General features: G+C 37.6%; 2 protein-coding genes and 1 long non-coding RNA gene across 4 annotated transcripts; all 3 read left to right on the top strand.

The window, feature by feature from the left end:
• The first annotated feature begins 971 nt into the window (after nt 1-971).
• Nucleotides 972-4888, top strand: LOC114290396 (uncharacterized). Its single transcript, XR_014335863.1, has 3 exons — nt 972-1082; nt 1404-1486; nt 4656-4888. It is a non-coding gene; the product is annotated as an uncharacterized LOC114290396 (long non-coding RNA).
• Nucleotides 4889-8033: 3145 nt separating this feature from the next.
• On the top strand, nt 8034-11468 carry LOC114290397 (formiminotransferase cyclodeaminase-like protein). 2 transcript variants are annotated; one of them, XM_082879077.1, is made up of 3 exons: nt 8034-8249; nt 10000-10418; nt 10771-11468. In XM_082879077.1, exons 2-3 carry the CDS (start codon nt 10028-10030, stop codon nt 11274-11276), a joined length of 897 nt encoding a protein of 298 aa, XP_082735203.1. In that variant the 5' UTR covers nt 8034-8249; nt 10000-10027; the 3' UTR covers nt 11277-11468. The 2 variants fall into 2 exon arrangements, with proteins under 2 accessions (XP_082735203.1, XP_082735204.1); XM_082879078.1 differs by having other exon boundaries at nt 8244-8769.
• LOC114290398 (uncharacterized) lies at nt 8306-8743 on the top strand. Its single transcript, XM_028234282.2, has one exon. The coding sequence runs from the start codon at nt 8306-8308 to the stop codon at nt 8741-8743; it is 438 nt and encodes a 145-aa protein (XP_028090083.1).
• Nucleotides 11469-18153: the final 6685 nt, after the last annotated feature.

Raw genomic sequence — 18153 nt, 5'->3', positions numbered from 1 at the left:
TGCATCAGAGTGTTACACTCGAGTCCTCTTTACCCATAAAATTCCTAACCCTAGCTCCACTCTTAGACCTTCAATGGTGTTATGTCCCTTGAATACTTGCTCAATTTTGCTTAATGGCGTTGTGTCACTTGACAAACCTAATACAGGTCACGATTCATCATCTTTCTTGAATACTTGCTCAATTTTGTTCTTGTATTGTGCTAAAAGTTTGGTTTGGAGGGTTTAGAGTTGTAAAATTTTGTACTGGAATTTGAGTTATATGATTGTTTCTGAGAGAATAATTGCTATTATGATATGATTCTTTTACACGATCTTTTTAGGGTGTTTAATGATTGTGTAATGCAGTCAAGTTTCTTTGCATGATTCTTCTTTTTTTGGTCCTTTTTGTTGAATTTAATGCTATGTTCTGTTCTTGAATATTTTTTTTAGAGGGAACTGTTCTTGAATTTATTCTTGTATATTATGTTAAAGTTTGGTTTGGAGGATTTAGAGTTGTAAAAATTTATGGGTGCGTCCAGAATTTTGGCTTCAAATTTGAGTTATATGATTGTTTTTGAGGGAGTGTATATTGAAATTTCCCTATAAGTTAAAATAAAAATTATTAATTTAAGGGAGTGTATATTAAAATTTTCCTACAAGTTAAAACTGTTACACATAAAAATTATTATTTTTTAATTACATGGCTCTAATTTAATGGGATTGGAGTAACATAATTTAAGAGATGATGTTTTCTGAAATTGTGTTTGCATATCTTCATATATATGTTTCTTTGTGTATACGTCAATATATTAAATACAACGGATGAAAGATATTAGAGAAAAAAAAGATTAAGATATGAGTGTCATTAAATTCAATCAAATTTGTTCCTCCAGTCATTTAATGTAGGTCAATCTAAATTTGACAACGAACTGTTGAGAATCTTTACACTTAATTAAAAATCTGGTTGTTGCATGTGTTTGCGCTTCTGTGAGGTAAGTCCCTCTGGATAAAGGCAAAGATGTTTGTATAGGCTGGTTGTTATCTACATAATCACAAACCTGGTTTCTTCAAGGAGAGTGAAACAAAGTCCCTCTTGAAATAAGGTGATCCTCACCTCTAGAAACGGTTCAGGCTGACTATCCAAATAATTTTTTATCATTGTAATTTAGAATGTAACTCAAAGAGGATTTCATTTTTTTTCCCCATAACCTGGGTTACTAAAAGACAAAAAAATAAGACGAATTTTTCTTTCACTAAGATAAATTTTTTTAATAAAGATTATCCTTTTGTTTTCTAACATGTTAGAGAGCATGATGACTCCTTATAAGTATCATTTGTTATTACTTTGGTGTTTTCAGAGCTTTTTTTTTTTTTTTAAATATAATTATTATTATTTCTTTTCATTTTTTTTTTTGTCTGTGCAGGGATGGATGCCCAAGTATCATATGCATTTCATGTTGAGAGGAAGTTAAATCCAGATAAGTTTAAAATTCAGTTAGTTAATCAGGTGATGATGCATTATCTAGACCATTTGATGGCCTTGTCAAGTTTCACAATGCTACTCTATTTGGTTTTGAATTTTCAAAAACAGTTTACTCATCTTGCTAAATTAGTATAGCATTTATTTGTATGAGTTATTAATTTATATTCAAAAGAAATAAGTCAATAAATTAATTTTTCATAAACCTTTGCATAAAACCGTATATCCAAGCCATGGTGCCCTGAACTGATGCAACATTGTTGTTGTATCTATGAAGAATGGTTCTCTGCACAATTTGCACCATCATTCTCAATATTAGGTAGCATTTTATCCTGTATTAATTCAGATTATATTTTCTTAATATTTAATTTCTCCCTTAGAAAATGAAATTCTTTAATATCCTTCAAGTTGTGGATGTATGCTAGCTTCAAGTTTGTGGATATAAGTTAGTTATTCGAGAATAACCATATGCACAAAACCTGAAAGTCATTTATGTCTATTTGTTATACTTAGTTACTAATTATTACTACTAATGGATGCAAATATAGTAGGTAGTTGAATCTTGATTGTTCCCTTAGCTATTAATATGAGATTTTGAGTGGTTAAAAATACAAGCATTTTGATGTGTTCATGGCATCATAGATATGGAAATGCGTTTTAGGTTTGCTTTTGCTTATTTATTCATATGGGCTGGAATTTAACCACACAAAGAAGCAAAACACAAGGTGTAAAAGGTCATGTCTACCATTAGCAAACTAGGCAAACTAGTTCCATAAGAAATTTAGAATTCGAAGCGTTGGCGCCCCAAAATCTCCAAACGGCGTCGGTTTGGCACAAAACTTGGCACACACGACCACTTAGGCACGAGAGACTTGTGGGAGAAGACGAGACTCCAATCAGGTTCCCGGTTTGGGAGTTAGAGCCGGATTTCACTCTAGGCAAACTAGTTCCTTAAGAAACTTGAATTCGAGGTGTTGACGCCCCAAACTCACTAAACGGGGTCGGATTGGCATGAAACTTGGCACACACGACCGCCTAGGCACGATAGACTTGTGGGAGAAGACGGGGCTCGTATCAGGTTCCCGATTTGGGAGTTAAAGCCGAATTTCAGTCTAGAAAGACTAGTTCCTTAAGAAATTTGAATTTGAGGTGTTGACGCCCCAAAATCTCCAAACGACGTCGGTTTGACACGAAACTTGGCGCACACGACCGCCTAGGCACGAGAAACCTATGGGAGAAGACGGGACTCCACTCGGGTTCTCGGTTTAGGAGTTAGAGTCGGATTTTACTCTAGGCAAACTAGTTCCTTAAAAATTTGAATTCGAGATATTGACGCCGCAAAATCGCCAAACAGCGTCGGATTGGCACAAGACTTGACACGCATGACTGCCTAGGCACGAGAGACTTGTGAGAGAAGACAGGACTCGAATCGGGTTCCCGATTTGAGACTTAGAGCCGAATTTCGGTCTAGGCAAACTAGTTCCTTAAGAAATTTAAATTCGAGGTGTTGATGCCCCAAAATCTCCAAACGGCGTCAGTTTGGCACGAAACTTGGCACACACGATCACCTAGGTACGAGAGACTTGTGGGAGAAAACGGGACTCCAATCGGTTTCCCGGTATGAGAGTTAGAATCGGATTTCACTCTAGGCAAACTAGTTCCTTAAGAAACTTTAAATCGAGGTGTTGACGCCCCAAAATCACTAAACGGGGTCGGATTGGCATGAAACCTGGCACACACGACCGCCTAGGCACGAGAGACTTATGGGATAAGACGGGGCTCGTATCGAGTTCCCGATTTGGGAGTTAGAGCCGGATTTCGGTTTAGAAAAACCAGTTCTTTAAGAAATTTGAATTTGAGGTGTTGACGCCCCAAAATCTCCAAACGACGTCGGTTTGGCATGAAACTTGGCACACACGACTGCCTAGGCACGAGAGACCTGTGGGAGAAGACGAGACTCCACTCGGGTTCTCGGTTTAGGAGTTAGAGTCAGATTTTACTCTAGGCAAACTAGTTCCTTAAAAATTTGAATTCGAGATGTTGACGCCGCAAAATCGCCAAACAGCGTCGGATTGGCACGAAACTTGACACGCACCACTGCCTAGGCACGAGAGACTTGTGGGAGAAGATGGGACTCGAATCGGGTTCCCGGTTTGGGAGTTAGAGCCAGATTTCGGTCTAGGCAAACTAATTTCTTAAGAAATTTGAATTCAAGGTGTTGATGCCCCAAAATCTCCAAACGGTGTCAGTTTGACACGAACTTGGCACACACGACTGCCTAGGCACGAGAGACTTGTGGGAGAAGACAGGACTCCAATTGGGTTCCCGGTTTGGGAGTTAGAGCCGGATTTCACTCTAGGCAAACCAGTTCCTTAAGAAATTTGAATTCGAGGTGTTGACGCCCCAAAATCGCCAAACGACATCGGATTGGCACAAAACTTGGCACACACGACCGCCTAGGCACGAAAGACTTGTGGGAGAAGACGGGACTCCAATCGGGTTCTCAGTTTGGGAGTTAGAGCCGGATTTCACTCTAGGCAAAATAATTCCTTAAGAAACTTAAATTCGAGGTGTTGACGCCCCAAAATCACCAAATGGGGTCGGATTGGCAGGAAACTTGGCACACACGACTGTCTAGGCACGAGAGACTTGTGGGAGAAGACAGGGCTCGAATCGGGTTCCCGGTTTGGGAGTTAGAGCTGGATCTCGGTCTAGGCAAACTAGTTTCTTAAGAAATTTAAATTCAAGGTGTTAATGCCCCCATATCGCCAAACGACGTCGGATTGGCACGAAACTTGGCACACATGACCGCCTAGGTACGAGAGACTTGTGGGAGAAGATGGGACTCCAATCGGGTTCCCGGTTTGGGAGTTAGAGTCGGCTTTCACTCTAGGCAAAATAGTTCCTTAAGAAACTTTAATTCGAGGTGTTGACGCCCCAAAATCACCAAACGGGAGGGGGTCGGATTGGCACAAAACTTGGCACACACGACCGCCTAGGCACGAGAGACTTGTGGGAGAAGACGGGGCTCGAATCGGGTTCCCAGTTTGGGTGTTAGAGCCGAATTTCTGTCTAGCCAAAATTATTTACTTAATTATCTTTGTAATTATATAGTAGTTAATTTTTAATTTTTTTTGTAATTAAAATATTAACACATAATTATATTGTCATTAATTATTTTTATTTTTTTTTTCAGATATTTCTCCAGTAGCAGTTTGCTTCTTGTGAAATGCAGGCGTGTGAAGATTGCGATTAATTTTTGTTTTTGTTACCCACGGAAGAATCATGATGAAACTTTTGTTTTTTATTTACGTTATTTTGAATTGTGAACAACATTATGTATTTAAACATTGTATATGTATTATGCAACATTATGTAGTGGGATAATTTTGCTGATGTATTGTTATGAATGGAAGAATATTTTTGTTATGGATGAATTGTTATTTTTATACTTGAATTTTTATATTATTATGTAATTATCGGTTCATTTTTCAGTTATTTTTCATTTAATACATGTAATTTTCATATGTTTAACAATTTTATTGAAATATTTTTTTTTTTTGAGACGACACTACACCGTCTCAAAAAACATTAGAACCAGATTGTTTTTGCGACATAAGCAATGCTGTCGCAAAAGATATTTGCAAAAGTTGAAAAAAACCTTTCGCGACGGTTTTATTTGCCGTTGCATATAACTTTTAGAGACGGCGTCGTCATGCTGTCTCAAATAAACTTTTAGCGACGACAGGTTACCCGTCATAATAAAACACTTTCGTGACGGCATTTTTGCCGTCACAAATAACACTTTTAGTGACAACAACACAGTGCCATCTCAAAAAATCTCAAATTTTTACATATTACTGGCGACGGCAGAATTCCGTCGCAAAAAGACAACTTTGTCGTCGCAAAAAAGGGCGATGGTATTGTGTCGTCGCTAAAACTTTTTAGCAACGCCCTTTGTTGCGACCCCCTACTTGCCGTCGTTAAAAGTCATCTACCATCACAAAAAAGCTTTTGAGATGGCATTTGGAGTATTTGCGACGGCATTTTGCTGTTGTAAAAAGTCAAATTTTTTGTAGTGAAAGTAAAATCCATGCATTTAGCCACGTAGAAACCGTCTTTAAGTTAAGTTTAAACAAGGAATGTACCAAAATTATTTATGTATACATATATAAAAAAAAAAAAAGCATTATAGGACGGGGGCAAGAGAGGGGGAGAGAGCATAAATTTGAGGTTACCGGTCTCAGATTTGAGATGGTAGAGGTAATGTTGATAATGGTTGTTGACAGTACATTGAAGATGGTGGATCGGTGAGAGATATTAGTGATTCCAGTGCTAGACTGTGCATACGATTAATATTTTAAGTAATTTTTTCTTTAATTTTTAAACACACCTAATATAAATACATTTAAAAAGTATAATATTTGTAAAAAAAAAATACATTAAATACCAAAAAATATTAAAGAAATATGAAAATTCAGTACATTTTTCGTATTTTTGTGTATTTATTAATTTTTAAAATATTTTTTTCACAAATATTTTACTATTTAAATACATCTAAATAAGGTGCATCTAAAAAAGTAAAAAAATTACTTAAAATTTTAAAAATATTCAGTAAAAACAAAAAAAAAAAACGAAAAAAAAACTCAATTTTTAAAAAACTGAATTCAAAAAACTAAAACCAAACACACTGAATATTTTGAGAGAAATGAGATAGTAGTAAAAAATAAGAGACGTATGGGCAAAAATGTCCAACTAATCATTTTTACAATAAAAATATAAAATGAAAGACCTTAAGCCTTAAACTTTGTTGGCCTGAACTTTTGACAAGTTGTAATTTATTTGATGGATTTTTGGTCAAAAACTACAAAATGATATTGTCATGTTTTTTATCTTGAAATGTATATTTTATTTTATTTATTCTTATATTTTCACATCATCTATGTTAATTTTGGTTCATTTAATTTAGCAAAAAGGAAATTAATATAGTTTTGTCAAATTATAGAATTTATTAGCGACTGAATTCTCTTTAATTAGGATATCCAATTAGACAGTCTAGTCTGACCTGACTATCAGCTCATTTTAGACCTTTTTTGTTAATATTTTTTCAAATAAATATAATTTAATCAAGTGACTTATCTGATTGACTTGATTTCATCTTATCCAAAAATTATTAAAATAAAATGAACAAGCTGAGCATCTCTAAGGGGATAGTTAAAAAAGGCTTGTTAGGCATTTTAGCCAATGTAATTCTAATTTTGAGTTCCAATGGGCTAGCTATTGGGCTAGTTACTTTACCATCCTACTTTTTTGGTAGCTACAATTGAAGAGCCCCACAAGCTCTCCAAACAAATATGTATGTATATATCTTAAATTTTTATATATTTATGTCTTAGATTTGAAATTTTATATATGTATATGCGTATGTAGTAATTTTATATATTCTTTCAATTCTGTTTGATGAATTATGGAATACCTTATTTTGTATTTTGTATTTTTTTATCCTCATTCTACAGGTTTTATATGTTTGTATGAGCAAATTTATTATTATTGCAAATTTATATTAGTAAAATATTAGCAATTAGTATTTTTTGTTTTAAAAATTAATTAAGTTAGTTGAATGATTAGCTAAAATAAAAGAGCGTAGTTGAAGAATACAATAAGCAAAGTAATTAGGTAAAATAGAGAGTGTGTTTTTTTTCGTACTTTAGCTAGTGAAAAGTAGAGAGTGTGGTTGGAGTTGCTCTAAGCCGAATGTCTAAATCCAGATCCTTTCCTCGAAGCTCTCTACAATGCTTCCTACGGGGGACGACTGAGATTGGGCCATGTCTCCTACTTAGAGATGGACAACTAAAATCTGCTGATTTAAAAAAAAAAAAAAAAAAAAAAACCAAAACCAAAAACAAAAACAAAAATAATTATATACATTTGATAATGTGGAGTTAGGGGTGTTTAAATTACCCAGTGAACTGAAAAAATGATCCAAACCGATCTCCTTGAGTTGGGTTGGGTTGGTTTGGTTTAGTTTTTTAGTACATTGGTTTGGTTCTGGATCTTCAAATCATCAAACCGATAGGATTGAGTTGGTTCTTGGTTTATGCTTTGCCTAAGCTGAATCAACCCGAAAACTGAACTTATTTATATATATTTTAAATTTTTATTTACATTAACATATTTTCATCTTATTGTTCTATTACAATGGAGTTGATTACACTTAATAACTTTTCATATACAAAGATTATTAGATAAACCAAGAAAGTGTTAAAAACTTGAGTCAAATTTTGCAATTAATTTAATTTATATTTTTATATTAATAGATTTGATTTATATTTATTATATTTAAACTTGAGTTCAATTTAATTGTATTAAGTTGTATTAAATAATATTTTATTTTTTGTTTGTATTATGTTTAAATGTTAAAAATTTGTTTATTTTAATTATTTATTATTAATTGATTTGTTATTTTTTTTCATATGGTGAAATCGTAATTCCAATCCAAATCAATCTGAATTATATTGTATTGGGTTGAGTTAATTTTAATACGTAAATGGTTTGATTTTTAATCTAAGAACTCAGAACTGATTAGAATTTAAATTGATTGTAAATTTAATATCAAATCCAACCAAATCAACCTATGAACACCTAGGGTGAGGAAGTACAGTGATAATATCACTCCTCACTTGAACAAAAATCAATTATTGGCGTAAAATTGGAGGGTTCAGATTGGAGTTCGGACGGAGGATAACAAGACGCATTCTGGGACTACCAATATAGATACACACTCGATTAGGTAATCTCTCTCTCTCTCTCTCTCTCTCTATCTCTTCAATCTAAGACGCTCAACTCATGGATGCTCAGCAACCCAATTCCATAGAGGACATCTTCGATTCCTCTCTGAACCTAGAAGAAACCCATTTCAACGAAGGCTTCAACGAGGGCTACAACGACGCCTTAGCCTCAGGAAAAGACGAGGGTCGCCAAGTGGGTCTCAAGCATGGCTTCCAAATCGGCGAAGAATTAGGATTTTACAGGGGCTGTGTCGATGTCTGGAACTCCGCTATTCGTGCCGATCCCACTTGCTTCACTTCTAGGATCCAAAAAAGCATCAACACAATGGACGAATTGGTCCGAAAATACCCGACCTTGGACCCTGAAAACGAGTCTGTCAACGAAATTATGGACTCTTTGAGGTTGAAATTTAGGTCTATTTGTGCCTCTTTGAATGTGAAATTGGAGTACAGTGGGTACCCTAAGGCTTCGGATGTTAATAGTATTGAGTTTTGAAACAGGCTTAATCAGTTGATTCAATGGTATATGTATTGGTTTTTGTCTTTGGTAATGTTTAGTCATAATGAAGATTTATATTCTTTTGTTTTGGCGTATTGGGTTGATTTGTATTGCTAAATTGTTATCTGGGTTGTGACTCTTCTGGCTAGCTGAATGGGAATCTGTGTTTGTGTGCTTGTGCATTTGAGGTCCTCCTTCATAAATATATTGCTGTTAATTTGCTGATTAAGGTTTTTGGGCCGACATCCGACCGCTGAACCAACCCCCCGCTCTCACCAAACCCCTCAATCTAAACAAACTGTTACACTCACCATCAAAACGATTCAACTAGTTGAAATCAATTTAAAATTAGAAGACACATTAACCAAAAAAGAAAATAAAAAATAAATAGGAAAAAGGAGAACTCCCATCACTTGTTTGTGTTTTGTTTGAATGATTGAGGAGGTCAGGAATGGTTAAAAAGAGAAATCTTTTTAAAAATCATGTTTTGTTTCTCACTAAAATTGGTGAGTAACAGAAATTGTTGTATAGATTTTTTTTTTTTCCCCAACTCTTTTACTTCCTATCCAAATTCAAAGCATTGAAAATGAATGAAACATGTGTTCTCTTTTATTTCTTGCTTATCCTATTACAATGATGAGAAGTGAGAACCCACAATTATTTCTTATGTTTTTGTTACTTAGATGAGAAACCATAATCTTGTTATTTGTTTTCTCACCTAATTTTCCAAATCAAAAGGTTATACACTCCATTTGGCTGCAAAACAGTATACTTTAGTCATTTGCACTAGATGTGTTATTTAAATGCAGTGTAACTCCTGGAAATATTTTTGAGCTTGTTTTGTTGGCCACTTTGCATATGCTTTAACTTAGCAAATGCATCAAGTTGGTTGGATGCAACTCAGCTTAACTTTAGACAAGTTCATTTCCTATGGATTCTTTTTGTACTCTCTGTCTTCTTGTTCTGTGTTGTTTTAATCAATGGGTAATTTGTCGCGTGATAAGAAATGTTCCGAATTGAATCCGGTGATTATGTTTAATAGCAGCATTTTCTTTTTCTTTTTAATTTTTTTTTTATTTGCTTTTTTTTTTTTTTTTTTCTAAACTTTTGTTTTTAACTGATGATGTTGCATGAAATTTTACTTTTACCATCAGCCTGTTGGTGACTAGAAGAGATTGTGGTCCAAGAGAAACGGTGTCCACAAAATCCTTTATGGTGTTATTTTCTCACATTTGTCTATCTTTTTTCTGCAGTTTGTGAAGGGTAGTGTAAAGAACCAGAATGTCAATGTTGATGCTTGCTTGCTGCAAGGTATACATATCTGAAAGCCGAAACAGGGCTGCCCTTGATTCAATTGAACGAGCTGCCAAGCTATTCCCTCAAGCTGCCATTGTCAACAAGTTTGAAGATGAGACTTACAATAGAGTTGGTTACACCCTTGTCTCCAAGTTGTCACCAAATCCATCTTCAGGCGAGTGTCCTTTGAAGAGCACTGTGTTTGCCATGGTTAAAGCTGCTTTTGAAGCCATTAACCTTGAATCGCACTGTGGAAGTCATCCCCGCCTTGGGGTTGTGGACCATATTTGTTTCCACCCCTTAGGTAGTTCTTCTCTGGACCAGACGGCAGGGATGGCAAAATCTTTGGCAGCTGATATTGGCTCCGCTTTGCGAGGTTTGTACCCTTGGAATAAGTACAATATTTTGGATAGCTTTTGGCTGTGCAACTACTTTTTAGCACATTAGTGACAATGATTTTGGAAATTTAGACATTGTTAGGCAAGAAAATCTTAGTTCTTGTTGCTACACATAATCATGTATTATATGAGGAAATTGAGATATCATGAACATCCAAATAGCCCCTTGATTTTATTTTATTTTATTTGTGTGCGTGTCAATGCACATTTATATGATAGTGGAACTGAGTATCAGAAAATTTTCCATTCTGCGTATGTATTTATCTTCTTTTTCATTTTTATTTTTTTATTTTTGTGTTGCCATTGATATTAAACATTATGAGCCTGCAGTACCGGCTTTCTTATATGGAGCAGCCAATGAAGAGGGAAGAACACTCGATTCAATCAGACGAGAGCTGGGGTATTTCAAGCCTAATTTTTCTGGAAACCTGTGGGCAGGGGGCCCAAAATCAGAGCCCTTGGCACTGAAGCCAGATGAGGGTCCAGCTTATACAGTTCAAGCAAAGGGCATTGTTGTAATTGGAGCAACGCCATGGGTCGATAACTACAATGTTCCAGTGTACTCTACTGATACTGTCGTGCTTCGTAGAATCGCAAAGCGGGTAAGTGGGAGAGGTAAAGGACTACCATCTGTGCAAGCTATGGCACTTGCTCACGGTGAAGATGTCATTGAGGTAGCTTGTAACTTGTTGGAACCAAGTAGGGTTGGCGGTGATTTGGTTCAGCTTGAAGTCGAGAGGGTTGCAGGGGAAGAGGGTTTGACTGTAGGAAAGGGATATTATACTGATTTTTCTCAGGAAAAAATAATTGAAAGTTACTTGAATTTGGTGTCATAAAAAAATAAGAAATAAAAAAGTTACTTGGAAGTTGGATTTTGTTCCAAAGATACTTGTTCTTGTAAGAAGGGAATTTCAGAGTGTAATTTTAGTTTATTTTTGTGTGCATTTAATTTGGCTGTTCTTATCAACTTGTCATGATATTAAGAATTTGCAATGCAAGTGACAATTCGAAAGGTGAAGTTTTATTTAGACTGATTTTTTTATACAATGTTTGGTGAAATAGTAAATGTTGGCAATTCAGTATTGAACAACCAGGTTAGTCCAGAAGCCAGTTAAGGATCTTTAACTGCCCATGGATGTGGGGAAAAAAATTAACTAGGTTTTTTTTTTTTTTTTGCTCTATAAACAACCTATTCCCCTCCTATTATGAAATATATAAATAAAATAAAATAAAATAAAAGTAGTTGTAGAAGGTATGAACTAATTTAGGATTTGCAGGGCCTTCTTAAAGCAGCTGAAGTTCAGGAAAACACACTCAAAATGGTTGTGGAAATTTATTTGCTTGAAAGTTCAATTAATTAGAAGAAGAGAATGAAAACTCTTGTTAATCCGTATTCCTACAATAGTCAGATGGTGGTAACAATCAGCGAACTGGAGGCAACCTCTCAAAATCCCAAGGAACCCTTTATCGACTTCGTTGTTAGATGGAGGGCAAAGGCAGCCCGAATGATAAACAGGCCTTCAGAGAGGGAACAGGTTCGATTGGTAGTTCAAAACCTTGAACCAGACATGTTACAGAGGATGATAGTCGCGCTACTATCTACCTTCGCTGCTTTAAACAAGTTAGGGGTTCAGATTGAGAGCGCTTTCAAGAAGAGAATTATCCAGAGAACAAGTTAACGGGCAAAGAGGCCATTTACTAGGGGTACCAATGCTAGCAATAGCACTATTCCTAGGCCTGCTGAAATCAGTATCGTCACCACAATAGCCAAGATAGCCGGTCCATTCACTAGCACAACCTCACAAACCACCGGCCCAGCCCAAAATCAATATAGAACCTTCACCCCTCTTCACATGAGTCCAACTTGTGTTCTCAAGGTTTTGATAGACAAAGGGCATCTTAAGCCCCTTAATCCCCGACCTCTCCCTTACCCACTTCCAACCAAACATGACCTTGCTCAATACTGTATCTTCCACCAGCAGCAAGGTCACCCCACTGACCGTTGTTTTCGCCTTCGTCATGAGATCCAGGATCTCATTGACAATAAAATCATAGCTCCATCCCTAAAGCCAAATATAACCACCAACCCACTCCCCATCCACAACCAAGTCCCCTCACCTAGAAATATCAACCTCATCCAAACACTATCACCCACCTTCAACCCCAGCATATACATCACCCCATCCCATTTGCCTAAACTTGAGGTGGTTATTCCTGAAGGCACGGACTTGTGCATGATAGATATAACACCCGAAACCCAACCATAGCTTGTGATGGCAGCAGCTGAAGAGATTGAAAATTCACTGAAAGAAGGGTTGTCTGATACTCAGATTGTGGAGAAGGGATTATCACCCATGGAAAAGTATGATCCCAGTCAGTATATTGTGGCTTCTGACCAACCAAAGCCAATGATCATACTACCGCACTCACACAGCATCAATGTTGTTGGAGAAAATGGGCCTGAACAAAGTCTTGATGACTTAGCAGAGATAAAGGAGGAGTTAGAGAACCTCTATTTCTTTGAGGAAGAGGATGTGGGAAGTGTGCAGATTGAATGGTGGGATCTGAGCCAGCCAGAATCTAGCCATGGGTGGTTAAGCAGTGAAGAGGAATCTAACGTAGAGAAACATAAAGAAGGAGAAATTGATGGGAACAACAAGTCTGAGAACATGACCATCGCCGAAAGGGAGCAAGTGCTGGAACAATTTCAAAAGGAGAGAATGGAGGAGATACAGAGATCAAAACTAGCCTGAGAGCAAGTGAACGGAAAAGGAAAAGAGGACGTCGAGTTAGGGGAGAGCGATGTCGAAATCAAAGAAAAGTATGAATAGGAATCTGGTAACAGAGCGAAGATGACAAGGAAACTAAAACATTATTGAGAGGCAGAAATTGAGTAAGCCTCAGAGGAGAAGTAGCATGTTGACAGAGCATGGACTTAAACAAGGAAAAAAAAGATCCTTTCAGGAATCTACCTAAACTCACCATATCTACCTAATGGTGGAAAACGTGATGTGAACATGATTCGGGTAGAGCCAGACAGTGGTCCAGCAATGACCGCGGGAGAATGGTGGGAGGACAAGGATCTAAACTTTGCCTACATCGATGAAGGGTGGGGGATCGACACCCTTGAGAATACATGGTACACGGAAGAGATCAACAACATGACAACAAGTGGTCCCTATTTCAAACCCCCAGCCCTAGACCAAGGAGAACCCTCCAAGAAAGAGGTCGAGAAGATGAAAGAGAAGGAGATAGAAGAAGACTTGGTGTTGAGGCAACTTAAGAAAATCTAGGTAGATGTTTCAATTTGAGGGCTGTTGATGCCTTCCTAGGAACACAGGCAGGCATTGCTGGAGGCGCTAAACAAGACCAAGCTGCCTATAGACTAGGGCTGCTCGCGGGTCGGTTTTGGCCGGGTGCGGGTCAAAACCGACCCGACCCGCACTTATGCGGTTGGGGAAAAATGGACCCGCAACCGCCCGCGATGCGGTTCGGTTTGCGGTTTAGTTTTTTTTTTTTTTTTTTTATTATTTAACTTAAGCAAATTTGACATTTTTTGTTACTTTCAAAACACTTTTTTTTTTTTTAGAAGAGTTATAAATTAAATTACAAGATATACAATTCATGATCATAATAAATAGTCCACATGTTAGATAAGATGATATGGAACCATGCTTGAGGATAGTAATTAATCTTCCTCCTTAGCTTGGAAAAACAAACCCTTAAAAGTCAAACTAGTAACACTAATTTAAATATGCAAAAACAAACCCTTAAAAGTCAAACTAGTAACACTAATTTTAATAGTGGATTAATTTTCACTGTTTAGCATTTAATATGCAATAATGTGATAATAGAATGACAATTCAAAATATCATATTTAACTGTGTCTACTAGACTAATGGAATATAATGATTTTTTTTTATATGTATAAATAAAAGTCAAACTAGTAACACTAATTTAAATATCATTAGATCATGATAATGTATATAAGTGCCCATATAATAAATTTTACTTTCATCCAAAATGTAAAAATAAAAATAATAACTAGTTATCTCCATCCATCCAAAATGCAAAAAATAATAATAATAACTAGTTATTTTTTCTTAAAAAAAAAAAAAAAAAAAAAAAAAAAGAAGATGCGGGTTGCGGGCGGGTCGGGTTCGACCCGAACCCGACCTTTTGCCAATTTCTTGACCCGCACCCGCCCGCCTACCTACATCGAAACCGCCCAAAGCACTGCGGGTAGGGTAGGGTCGGGCGGTTTGTGTGGGCAGGTGGGTTTGTTGCCCAGCCCTACTATAGACGTCACACCCAACCAATTGGTGTCTTTGGTCATATCTGGGGATATTACTCCATTATTGTCTTTCACAGACAAAGAGCTGCCGCTCGAGGGGGCCAACTAGAACAAACCTCTGTATGTAACCTTGGAAAGCTAGAAGAAGTAGATCCCGGTAGTGTTGGTGGACACTAGCTCGGCAATCAATGTATGTCCGGTGCGGACTGCTTATGCCATAGGCTTGAAGTCAGCTGACTTCAAGCCTATGACTCAAGCAGTCCGAGCTTAGAACAATACCAGCCGCAATGTCATGGAAACTTTTAAGAGCCAAATATTGATTCGTCCAGACGAACATGAGGTTGAATTCCATGTGATGGACGTGCCAACAACCTTTAATCTACTCTTGGGCAAACCTTGGCTACACCAAATGCAGACGGTTTCTTCAACGATACACCAATTGGTGAAGTATCCATTCAAAGGGGGATTGCGACTATTTATGCAATTCTTCAATCCACCCTCCCCTAAAAACCACCACATCCTTGCTAGAAATACTGCATGGAGAAGATGATGTGTTCCTCTCTGGGTTCTCCTTGGTAAAGGCACGATTGGTGCAGACTATCATAGCAGAGGATGGGGGGGCTATGTGAGCACCCAATCTATACATATGATGAACAAGCAAGGACACCTTCTCGGATTAGGATTGGGTAGAAGTGCGAGGTAGGGGAATACTATTGCCAAAGAAGTACGCTATATCTCCCATGCTTTTGGGTTGGGGTATGAGCCGACGGGAGAGGATTGAAAGAGGAAGGGAGATGAATTGAATGAGAGAATTAAAGCAAAGAAAGCCGTAAGCTAATTTGAGTTGGTCCGCAAGTTGATCAAGAGACCCTAAATAGACGCTTTGTCCATAAATGAGAAGACTTCCCTTTCTGTGGATTCCCCAAACCATGGGTCAAACAGGAAACAAAAAAGAGATACCCTGAGTTTGAGATCTTTTTCAATCACCAATTGTTAGATAGCGAGGAGGAGTGGATTGATCCAAGCATCGATATAGGGAAAAACAAAAGTGCAAGCTCGAATAACAATGAAGATGAACTGTTGGGGATAGCATTAGCTAATCGTTTGGAAAATTCTAATGTCGGGTTGAGCCCGTTAACTTAGGGGATAGTGTTACTATCTCTATGATCGGGAATGAACCAGCGGTGGATTACACTGATCTCATTATGGACGCAGCTGAGGCTCCACGCCTAGTTTGGTAATTCGAGAAGCGCTATATTGACAGTTCTGAATCGATGATGAGCCTGAGTTTGATTCCACCGAGTCTGTTGAGTCGAAGTCAGATTTGAGTTAGCTTGAGGAGTTTGAGTCTAACACTTCCGGGGGTGGTAACCCGGGTGCCAAAGTCCTATCTACGTCTTTTGTTAGTTTTTCTTTTGAGTAACTGTAACGGAGGACCCTGGCTTTATCAATGAAAGCGTAGTAGACTTTGCTAACTTCTTTGTGCCTTTAGTTTGCTGCACTGATATTGATTTTCAAAATTTTGACTTAAACAAAGAAGAAGAAATTCCTTAGGCTTTGAAAAACTTGATTGACCACGAGGATGAGAGGTATGCTAAGCCCTGCATGGATGAGATCATTGCAATCAATGTGGGTATTGAGAAAGATCCACGCATAGTCCAGATTGGTTCCACATTGTCTTTGGAGGAACGCAAGCGTTTAATCGCTTTGTTAAAAGATTTCAAAGATGTTTTTGCATGGTCCTACGAAGACATGCTTAGAATCGATCTTGAGATTGTATAGCACAGGATCCCTCTTGACCCTGAGGCCCGACAATCAAGCAGAAGCTCCGCAGAATATGTCCAGATTGGGCACCAAAAATTAAAGAGGAAGTCACCAAACAGATCGATGCAGGATTCTTGAAGGTATCTGAATATCTGATTGGTTGGCCAAATATCGTTTCAATTCTGAAGAAAGATGGTAGAATCAGAGTTTGCATCAACTTCAGGGATTTGAATAACGCTAGTCCGAAGGACGACTTTCCGTTGCCATACATTGATGAGTTGATAGACTTCACCGCTGGCCATGTCTTGTTTTCGTTCATGGATAGATTTTTGGGGTATAACCAAATCTTGATGGCGCCCGAGGATAGGGAAAAGATTGCGTTCTTCACGCCATGGGGTACCTGCTGCTACAGGGTCATGCCATAGATACCCCATTTTGACCGCCCGCAAGATTTAGGCGCTTAGTTCAATACACTCGATAATGAAAGTTGAATTGTGCGCTTTGAAGTCACAGTGATTCCGATTCGATCTGGCTCTCAAAATAACCTTAAATCGTCAACATTTCCTTTGTCCGAACCTCTGAGTCTTATTTTTGGACCTTTTGCCACCCTGAGCTGAGTTTGAACCAAAAAAACAGGGAAGGGCATGCATGCCCGGCCGTGCCTCAGTGAAGGCCGGCCGTGGCTATGAATGGCCGGTTGGGCCTTGGTGGCGAGAAACACTAGGTGGGAGCCCGCCAGCTGTCCATTTTTGAAGATATTTATCACCTTTTGAGCTCAAATTCTATAAAAACGAGATCCAGCCTCTGTTTTAGAGGTTGACAAAAATTCTGGAGAGCTTATATACACCTTGAGAGCTCCTCCTTCCTCTTTCTTCCATGGCAAGCAACCTTTGAGTTAACCTACCTCCCTTGTGTCATCTCCATACACCATACACAACCTTGTCTCACCATCTTAGAGCCTTGGTTGACCCTTGAGAAGCATAATTTAAGCTTGAGAGTGTGTCAAGAGTGAGTTTGCTCGTCAACCAAAGCTTACTCCATTTTGAGAGGTTTAAGCTTATAACTTTTGCTTTTGCTCTTGCTCTTGCTCTTGCTCTTGCTCTTGCTTTCTTCATTTTTACATATTTCTTGTATTCTTGGGCTGTTTTACATCTATTTTAAGTGTTGGAACTTGGGTTTGGATAAGCTACCAAAGGTGGTAAGGTTAATACCCTTTGCACCTATTTTTGTAGCTCAGCCCTTGTTTCTTTTACACTCTTTTTCTTTGGTTTTTGAACTGATTTTCAGAGTTGAACTAAGGCCAAAAGCATGATTTGAAGTCTTGAAATTGGAGGGGTTGGCCATCCTTCCTCCTTTTTTTTTGCTTACATAGCTTTAGTGTCTTTGCTTTTGCTTAGCTTTTGAGCTCTTTTCTTACATTTTCAGGCACTGTTTTGGGCTTATTATAGACTGTTTTAGGGCTGTCCTACTCTATTTAATTGGTTCAAGCTTGGATTAGTTCATTTGTTGTAGCATTAGTCTTTGTGCATAGCTTGTATCATGTTGTTCTTAGCCTTTCTTTGTTTAATTTCCATGGTAATAACCTCATTTTAAGAATTAACTTGCCACTCCTTTCTTTTATTTGAGTATTGTTTCAATTGGTTGATGGTTATTCA

This window comes from Camellia sinensis, chromosome 7 (assembly GCF_055761805.1).
Source record: "Camellia sinensis isolate YWXY chromosome 7, ASM5576180v1, whole genome shotgun sequence".
In the NCBI taxonomy this organism is placed as follows: Eukaryota; Viridiplantae; Streptophyta; class Magnoliopsida; order Ericales; family Theaceae; genus Camellia; species Camellia sinensis.
The sequence above is the reverse complement of the archived record's forward strand: the minus strand, read 5'-3'. Positions and strand labels throughout refer to the sequence as shown.